The sequence below is a fragment of the Rhincodon typus genome, chromosome 45 (genome assembly GCF_021869965.1).
Source record: "Rhincodon typus isolate 14 chromosome 45, sRhiTyp1.1, whole genome shotgun sequence".
NCBI lineage: Eukaryota > Metazoa > Chordata > Chondrichthyes > Orectolobiformes > Rhincodontidae > Rhincodon > Rhincodon typus.
The window spans coordinates 1,674,237-1,684,342 of NC_063376.1; the positions used below are offsets into that span (position 1 = coordinate 1,674,237).

Consider the following 10,106-nt stretch of genomic DNA (forward strand, 5'->3'; position numbering starts at 1 on the left):
TCCCCTTCCCCTCCCCCATTTCTGAAGAAGGGTCTAGGCCCGAAACGTCAGCCTTCCTGCTCCTCTGATGCTGCTTGGCCTGCTGTGTTCATCCAGCTCTACACCTTGTTATCTCGGATTCTCCAGCATCTGCAGTTCCTACTATCTCTGAAGCATTGAATACAAGATCAGTTGTTAATTTTAAGTCTGAGATTGATAATTTTTTTGTTAACCACATGTTATTAAGGGATATGGGCCAAAAGCAGATAAGTGGACTTAGGCCACAGATTAGCCATGATCTCATTGAATGGTGGAACAGGTCAAGGGGTGAGGAGCCTTCTCATGTTCCTGTGTTTCTAAGATTGATCTATTGAAGTGGTACTGGCAAGTGCTATTAACATCAAACAGGAAGAAGATAACCACTTTTGTGACTCAAAATGGGTCAGACCTGTGTCAAGTAATGTGACTTGGATTAAAGAATGCCCCAACTACATTCGAAAGGCTAATGAATCAAGTCATAGCTGAAATATGTAGTAACACATGAGAGGAACATCTGAGACAAGTAGCAGACTCGCTTAAGCAATTACACTTCACTGGTTTTGCTATAAACTTGTCCAAAAGTGCATTCACAAGAGTAACAGTAACTTATTAGGTCATACTTCTCAGTGGAAGTATTTTACTAAACAGAAGGAGACTTTAAGATTGTCATTGGCTCTTCAATATTTTGAAGCCTGTGTTTGACATTGTAACAGATATACATTAATCTACAGTGACCATAACCCATTGGCATTCATTCAAAAGTTCAAAACTTGAAATGTAAGACTACTCAGAAAATGTTATTTCAACCGTTTAATGGTAAGGTTATTCATATTTCTGGAACAAATAATATGGTTGCAGATGCATTGCCCAGAGTGTAAAATAATGATATAAGTTAAAAGTTTAAGAAATGAAAAAATTTTGTATTTTTGTTTGGAAGGGGGTAAGGGGAGGATGAATGGATATAAGTCACATGTTTTCTTATTTTTGTACCATGTACCTCAGGGGAAACACTTTTTCTAAATGGTGTTTCAGATCAAGTGTGAAGGTATATAAAGGCTACCATTAAATTTTAAGGTCTCAGGCATTTCTTCAGACTATATTATACAATAATAGATTCCCTTTTATCCTTTTAAATCAATATTTTTTAAGCCAAATAAAACAAGTCATACAAAATGCCACATGCTATATTCCCATTTTTTCTTTGCATATTGACTTTCCAAGTATCCCTTTTCCAGTATGGATGACAGTTTCTGAGGATTTGCTCTTTTGTTTAAACAAAAACTCACTAGCTGACCCCTTCTATCCACCCATTCCAATTTGGAGATTTCTCCAATATCTGTTTTAAAAATGCAAAATCAATCCTCGGTCTTTTCTTCATTCGCACACTTGTTGAGTGTATTTTATTTCTATAGTGACTTATTATCATGTAGTGTTCAATGACTGTTGCTATTCAATTGCTTTTTACAATTTCTTCCAATATTTTTGCTAAGAAAAACACCACATCTACTGCCCCACCAAAAGTGAGATTCTGTCACTGGGTACCTTTGTATTACTAATCTGATCTTATTACCTTTCTAAGCTAAATTGCAATATTTCCTTCCCTTTCTCACAAGTAAAGTTACAAACTCTTCTGCACTCGAGAACGCATCGCAGATGGGCTTAGGAAACCTGATTAAAAACAAGAAGTTTCATGTTTCTGACATCTTGCACTGATGTAAACTTTAAAACAAAAAGCTTCATTTTTAAGTTTTTTCAATGTTTTGTTCACAAGAATATCTCCTATGTTGGGATTTTTCATAATTTTGTTCAACTGTAATACTTCAAAACTCTCTCATCTGGTCTTGTTTGGGTGTCCATCAATTCGCCTGTCCATTTAGACTTTGCATTTGATCCATTTCAGTTTTCTAAGCTGCTGCATTCTGTTTTTGAGGCCCTTTGGCTAATAGCAATGGGTTTCTTTTGTGGGGAAGTCTAAAACTAGGAGACATACTTTAAGAACAAAGGATCTCACTTTTATGATAGAGATAAGGAGAATTTTAGTCTCCCAAGGTCAGTTAAGAGTGTGGAATTCTTTTTCTCTAGAAGGTAACTGGTCTATAAATTTACACAGGGATGGGATAGATTTTTGATAATCATGGGAATTGAAGGTAATAGGATGCAGACCAGGGGTCGATACAGAAATCAAGGACCTCGGTGTTGCTACTGGTTCAGGACCCCAACTTAGTACAGTAGCCTTGCCCCCACAGTGGGGCCCAGAGATCTGGGACTTAGTTGTTGGGCCATGATGTACCCCCACTGCCCCAGGGACTGGTGCTGTCTGGAAAATGGAAGTGAGACAATAACCAGATCAGCCATGATCTTATTAATGAATGAAGTAGCAGGCTTGAAGAACTGTTTTCTGTTTTTCTGCTCCAATGTTCCATGTTCCCACATCTGTTTCAATGCCTTCATTTTTTTGGTTCATTGTCAATATTCCTTTACCTAGCTGCTCCTTGGAATGTTTTTACTATGTTCGTGGTGTTTTGTAAATGTAAACTGCTAAAGCACAATGTCAGGTCAGGTTCACTAATTTCAGTTTATCTTTCTCCTGTTCCCTGTTTGTAGATATCAATGATAAAGAAACCTCAGGTGCTAAGAGCTGTGATGAGCTGCGAGACCTCCATCCAGGGGCACTGCTTTACAAGGCCGCTGCACTCCAAAATCTCCCAGTCATGGCCGATGCACTGGCACATGGGGCTGATGTGAACTGGGTGAATGGATCAGATGAGAACAAAACTCCACTTATCCAGGCAGTGACACCGGTAAAATTGAAATTCAATATATTCGGTGGAGAGAGTGATATTTGCTCAATAAAGCTCACATCTATTCAATGGAGGGATTGCCTTCATTGATTATGTTTCTTTTACTAAGCAGTATATAAATTGAAAACCTTTAAAAAGCTCTATAGTTTATTCAGTTTTAAAATTCCTTGGAAAAATGTGGAAACAATGAACAAATGCAGATATTGCCTAACTTTTACCATGCTGAGGTTGCAGAGGTTTGCAGATGTAAATAAAATCACTAGACTAAGGAAGGATATATTGCTTTGGTGTCTCAGACACAAAATTACAAGTTTATTGTACTGGAGGCCACTACTTAATGTATCAAGTTTAGTGACCTTTCGCTGGAGAAAGAACTTGCATTTCTATAATGCCTTTCATGTCCACAGGATATCTCAACACATTTCAGAGTCATTTAATTACTTTTAAAGTGGTTCTTGTTGCAATGGAGAGAAGCACAGGAGCCTACTTATGAACAGCAAACTCTCTCAAACAAGCATATGAGATAAATACCAAGACAGTCTATATTTCTGGCAGTAGTATTTAAAGATTGAGGTTGGCCAAAGTATCAGGGATCTTGTTCCAATAGTGCCATGTGATTTAACAGCCATCTGAGAAGGTAGAGGGCCTTGGTTTACTGTTTCATCCAAACAATCGCGCCTCTGGCAGTGCAGTAATTCGTCAACAGTACACAGGAATGCCAGATTGAATTGCACAGCTACCATCCTGAAATGTTAACTTTGATTTCTCTCTCTGATGCTGCCAGACCTGCTGAGATTTTCTAGCAATTTCTGTTTTTGTTGTACAATTAAGTGTTTAACATGTCTGACCCCAGCCTTTTGACGTTAAGTTCAGTGCTGCCCACTGAGGCACAGCTGAAACACGAGCAATCCAACAATAATTCCTGCTCCACAATCTTATCAATGCTCATGAAAGATCCCTCTCACCCCGGTAATGCTCTCTTCCAACCTCTTCTGTCAGGCAGAAGATACAGAAGGTTCAAGAACAGCTTCTTCCCTGCTGTTATTAGACTGCTGAATGCACCTCTCTAATTTCAAGTCTACTGTTGATCTTGCTTCGTGCATCACCTGTGCAGGCGTAACCTTGTACACCTCGCTCTGTCTAAGCACCCTATGATCTGTTTGTTCTTGTTTGCTATCATCTGCCTGTACTGCTCACGAAACAAAACTTTTCACTGTACATGTGACAACAATAAATCAAATTAAATCTACCGTAGCTTGGTTAAGCAATGCCATACAGTTCCCTGTTTCAGTAGAAATCTTGACCTAATAATTTTGTTTTTAAAAACTGTAGTGGTACTTGCTTTAACATGTGTGTGTATGTGATTGACATCAATGGGTACCTTCTTAATGAGAGCTAATAGGAAGTGAGTATTTTTCTACAGGGATCCCGAGAGTGGAAGGTAAAATAGCCCAGATTGCTTCCTGAAATATTATCCCTCATGACTGAACAAAAATGAAAACATTGGGCAAGTGTATATTAGGTGGGTAATCTGGTCAAATCATGCAAAGACAGAAGATAACTCTGTGCTGAATTACATGTACTTGATGTGAAGATCCTGCTCCTCGAATCATTGAAAAATGTGATTCATATCCTAGATAGTTGGACTAACCATTGATTTTTTTTGTTCCCTCTTTACATTCCTTCTCTTCGGCACCGTGATATGTTTCCTAGGGCTCCTTGGTGGCCTGTGAATTTCTGCTGCAGAACGGAGCCAATGTGAACCAGACAGACGTCCACAGTCGTGGTCCTCTCCACCATGCCACTCTCCATGGACACACTGGGTAAGGCAGGCAGTGGCATTTGATGTATCTAACGCTGCAAAATTAATCATGCCTGCTGATTTGACACCATAAATTATTTAAGTCATTTAAAAAGGAAATGTGGCTAGTTCTAAATCAGAAGCCAAAATTGATTCATAGTGAAAGATCATGATTTGCTATCTCATGTCTGGCACTTTTTTTTGTTCAAAAACTTGAGCCAGATTTAGACAGTTCAAAACAACACTGAAAAATATTCCTTTATGCTGTCCCATCAAATATTCACAGCACAGGTATAGCATAGAGTTGGATACAAAGCAAACTTCCCTCAACAGTGTCACCATCAGAAATAAGGGTCAGTACAGCACAAGTTAGACATCGACTAAAGCTCCCTGCACACTGTTCCCATCAAATGTTCCCAGGATAGGTACAGCACAGGATTAGATACTGTTAAAACTGTATCTATACTGTCCCCATCAAAAACAACTCTGGCCAGTATAGCATGGGTTACATACAGAATAAAGGTCTCTTTACACCTCCCTATCATTAAATATCCAGGGCAGGTACAGTAAAAATTAGTTACAGAAGCATTTTTCATCCTCCATTCTGATGGCAGAAGAGGAAGAAGGTGACTTATGTTTTTTTGCTTTAGAGATACTGAAATAGGAGAAGGCCATTTAGTCCCTTCACTTTGTCATAGCTTTTGGCTACCTATCATAATACCATCTCAGATCACTCAGTCAGTGCTAAACTCTTCTGTAGTGCTATAGATTATGTCACTGATTTAACACGGCTAGATACATGCAAGTTGACATCATACTGCATTGCTTTTATCTACATGTTAACTGTCTATTTGCCCGATGACATTAATGCAGAACACTCACAAGAAGTTTCAATAACTATAGCAGCTTCATTGAAGTTGGTGTATTGTTATTAAGATAAATAATTATTCAGTTGACACCTATTGAAGTTACTAATGCCAACTCTTAAATTGTGTTTTTACTATGCTCTGTTTATTATAATCTGTGTTTTATTATAGTCTAGTGTGTCTGTTCTTGAAACGTGGAGCAAGCCAAACTGCAGTAGATGAAAACGGCAAAAATCCAATTACAATTGCTATCGACGCTGCAAATGCAGACATTGTCACGCTGTGAGTACCAACAGCATCCAGGATATCTTTCTTACCCTGTATTCTCTACCTCTCCACTCTATCTTCTACTACCTTCCATCCCCACTCTCAAAGACACTCACTTTCGCTGGGTTGTGTACAGCAGTATTCGGTCAGCTCTTGGTTCCTCACGCAAGGGCTCATTCCTCATGCCTGCATCAAGGCAATAAATGTTCATGGGATGTTGGTTTATGGTGAGCTGACATCCATGTGAGTCAATGAATAATGGCTAAAAAGCATAAACCCTTGCTTACTTTTCCTTTTATAGCCTGACTGTTTCAGTAGACCTAAAATCATTTATAGCAGTTGATGATTTGCACTGCCCAAACTCAACTAAGCTGGCAGAGACTTGAGACTGAATGTATGGTATTTCTGTTCTCTATGGTTAAATAACACAAACTACTGTCCTCAAAATTTATGCTAGCAGAAAGCCTGTGAGCAGGGTATGTAGTTCTGACGATAGTCCTGACTATTAAATGGTAATTTGGCCTTACTCTGGAAACCTAACTCTGGAAGGTTAGTCCTAGTTCTCATGCTTTCAATGAATTATCTGCAAAGTTGGAACAATGTTAATTAGTGAACATCCATCTCCTGCCCATCCCACTCCCCAGTGGTTAACCGTGCTAAAAGAAGAGTTAAATACAGCTCAAGCAAACTGTCTGCTACAACTCATCACCTCTGGACAAAAGATAAGGCCAGCCTTAATATAGGACTGCAGGGGAAGGATAGGAAAAGGAGGCAGCCGTTATACATCTCAATAAAAACCAAAAGAACCAAAAACCATTATATATCTCAAACCTGTTGCACCATTCAATAAAACTATGTCTGATCTGTGACCTAACTCCACATCTCCAGCTTTCCCAATATATTACCAAGCCTTTGGTTAACAGAAATCAATCTGATCATTTTTTTTAACCATTCATGGAACGGGGCATTGCTGGCTTGGCCAGCATTTGTTGCCCATCCCTAAAAAATTGACAACTGATCTACTATCAGAGTTCCACATTCCCACCTTTGTGTGAAGTCTTTCTTAATGTAATTCTGGAAAGATTAAGTACTAGATTTTTAGACTCTGGGTGAAGGGTGTCACATGAAATTGCAGAGGGAAGAAGTGGGGTATGCGGTGATCAGAAGGAAGATGGAGTGAAGGATTTCTAACATGGCCGCAGAGGGTAAAGAAAGACATTGGTCCATAAAATTTGAGTAGAGGCCAGGGGGAGCACTCCAGCTCTCCTGAATCCAGCAACATTGATTTTAGATATACCATGTTTTTAGATCACCTTGTCCCCTTGAGTAGAGGGTCCCTTAATATTCTTCAAGAACCTATGTACATCGTGGCAACTTTTTTAAGAGAACTGGATGCTGTTTCAAATGGCTGAATGGACATGATGGGCTGAATTATCTTTCTTTGATTTTATTATTCTGCATATAAGACTGTCTATGCTAAACCCTAATAATCTCCACACTGAATTTTCAGGCTTCGGTTGGCCAAGATGAATGAGGAGATGCGAGAAGCAGAGGGTGTCTTTGGACAAGCAGGTTAGTATTTTTGTGTCCAATGCTGCATGTCATCTATCAGGGTTTAAATCATGAGGTGTTAAATTAATATGGACTGTGAAAACCAAATCAATACGCACACACAGTGTGGGTGCTGTGGGTGGAAATAAACACTACTTCTACGTAGCATTACACCAAGCACAGGATATTTGCTCACCAAGCCTCTGTTTGCCTGTGTGCTTCTGACTATACTTGATGCTGAGGAGTGGGTCAGAGGGTTTCAGTTTCTCACTTTTCTGATCGCTTGCTTTCTTTTTATATCTTTTTCTTCTCCTTTCAGGAGATGAAACGTACAACGACATTTTCCGAGATTTCTCGCATATGGCCTCAAACAACCCAGAGAAGTTAAAACGTAAGAGTCATGAACTCAGAACCTCAACACTTTAAATGTTACCACCTGGCAGTCACCCAGAGATATCCTAGAGGCTGGCTGTACAATTCTATCACCAAGTGCAACATGCTTCTTCCAGACCAACTAAAGCACAAAAAGTGAAAAACAAACTGGTTGTCCACATAAAGCAGGAATATCATTTTAAAAAGTTCAACAGCATTGAGGAACTGAGAAACCCCGTTTCCTTTCCAGCACCAGGAGACGCTTGCTCTCTCCATCTCACTATATTGAAATCCAATCTAATTGCACTGTTCCTCTTGACGTCCATACTCTGGAACTCAACTAATGCCGTTCTCAATCTGTCTGAATTCAGCTATAGCTCTGGAACATCTCAGGATAACATTTCCAGATAAAGTTTCAATCGTACTCCTATTAGTTGTTACATATCCGAAAGTCACTAATCTAAACAGATCTTGAGGTTCAAATTCAGAATTATGTGAGGGGCAACTTTTTACTCCAGGCCCCATGCACAGCTTAAGGCTGCAGAAATCAGTCATGCCAAAGCAGAAGCTGTTAGATTCAATAATGAACAGCAGGATTCAAAAGAAATATATCAGAAATTTGAGGCAATGTATTAAATAGTGATAAAGTTCAATTTGAAAGTCTTTTTAAATAATACATTAGTTTGTAATGATGTATTTATATAAAACAGAGCTTTGCTTGAAGTTTTCAAAAATAAACTTTTTAAAAAGAAATGTATGGTTTACATATTTAATTGAAGTATTCTTGGTTACCTCAACAAGAAGTCAAGATAGAGGAGCCTTTAAGTTTTTTACATTTGATGTAATTGCTATTTTGTATTGTGCTAAGCCAAGAGATTCTGGGATCCACACTTTCCCACCAACTGTGCTGAAGCTGTTACAATCGATGGCCTTAGTGCCATTTGATTGCAGAAGGAAAATGTACAAGTTCCCTGTTTCTCATCTGTGCTATACTTCTTACAGGTTAACTTCTAAAGCCCTTCAGACATACCTAATCCATATACTGCTAGTGTGCAACAAGTATAGTGCAAACACACAGTATTAAAGTATATATAAATCGCAACCTTACATCACAAGTTTCAAAATCTCCCCTCCCGCTACCGCATCCCAAAACCAGTCCAGCTCGTCCCCGCCTCCCTAACCTGTTCTTCCTCCCACCTATCCCCTCCTCCCACCTCAAGCCGCACCTCCATCTCCTACCGACCAACCTCATCCCGCCCCCTTGACCTGTCCGTCCTCCCTGGACTGACCTATCTCCTCCCTAACTCCCCACCTACGCTCACCTTTCCTGGCCCCATCCCCGCCTCTTCGACCTGTTTGTTTCCTCTCCACCTATCCTCTCCTCTATCCATCTTCTATCCGCCTCCCCCCTCTCCCTATTTATTTCAGAACCCCCTTCCCCTCCCCCTTTTCTGAAGAAGGGTCTAGGCCGGAAACGTCAGCCTCTCTGCTCCTATGATGCTGCTTGGCCTGCTGTGTTCATCCAGCCCTGCACCTTGTTATCTCAAATACAAGGTTGGGTTGCATGATAAGAGCAGCACAATAGTGGTTAGAGGTTAAAGGCAATTGCATATTTCAAGATGGCTCTCTCAATATGAAGGGCTAAGCCTCATTACATTCTTTCATATCTCACATAGGTCCCAACGTGCTTACTTACTGTTTTCCCCTCCACCCACCAATCCACTGGACAAACTTTATACCTTGGGCATTAGGAAGAAGAGACGTTCAAGGAAGCAGCAGCGTATTTAACTAGCCTGTATTTCCTCAACATAGTTGGTAGCACATTAGAGGGATGCTGTATGCATTTAGTCAGTGGTATGTGGTGAGGGCTCTGCATGAGCACGGGCGAAGGAACTGAGTCAGTAACACCTATGTATAGATTCCTTGGAGGAGGGAGGCAAGTCACAATAATGCTCCAATATATGTAGAGATAGAGCCTCAGGTATCACCCTAGGGAGCACGATATTTGGAGCATCAGCAGCATATGTTGAGTTGATTTGATTTATTCTTGTCAAGTGTTCCGTAGGTACAGTGAAAGGGTTTTGTTTTGCATGCAGTACAGGCAGATCATACCATACAAAGTGCATTACGGTAACAGAACCAAGCGAGGAATACAATGTTACAGCTGCAGAAAAGGTGCAGAAAGAGTTAGATCAACATTAAATATGAAATTTGAGAGATCCATTCAGAAGTCTTATAACAGCGGGGAAGAAGCCGCCCTTGAATCTGTTGGTATGTATGTTTAAGCTTTTGTATTCTCTGCCCACCGTTTAGAAGAGATTCTAACTCGGGTGGGAGGGGTCTTTAATCATAGATAGTAGGAACTGCAGATGCTGGAGAATCCGAGACAACAAGGTGCAGGGCTGGATGAACACAGCAGGCCAAGCAGCA

At 40.0% G+C, this 10,106-nt stretch overlaps 1 protein-coding gene across 1 annotated transcript; it reads left to right on the forward strand.

Moving 5' to 3' along the window:
- Positions 1-2,152: 2,152 nt before the first annotated feature.
- LOC109922448 (arf-GAP with coiled-coil, ANK repeat and PH domain-containing protein 2-like) lies at positions 2,153-8,429 on the forward strand. The gene is made up of 6 exons (XM_048620016.1): positions 2,153-2,165; positions 2,623-2,819; positions 4,533-4,642; positions 5,658-5,768; positions 7,264-7,325; positions 7,624-8,429. Exons 1-6 carry the CDS (start codon positions 2,153-2,155, stop codon positions 7,728-7,730), a joined length of 600 nt encoding a protein of 199 aa, XP_048475973.1. The 3' UTR covers positions 7,731-8,429.
- The last annotated feature ends 1,677 nt before the right edge of the window (positions 8,430-10,106 follow it).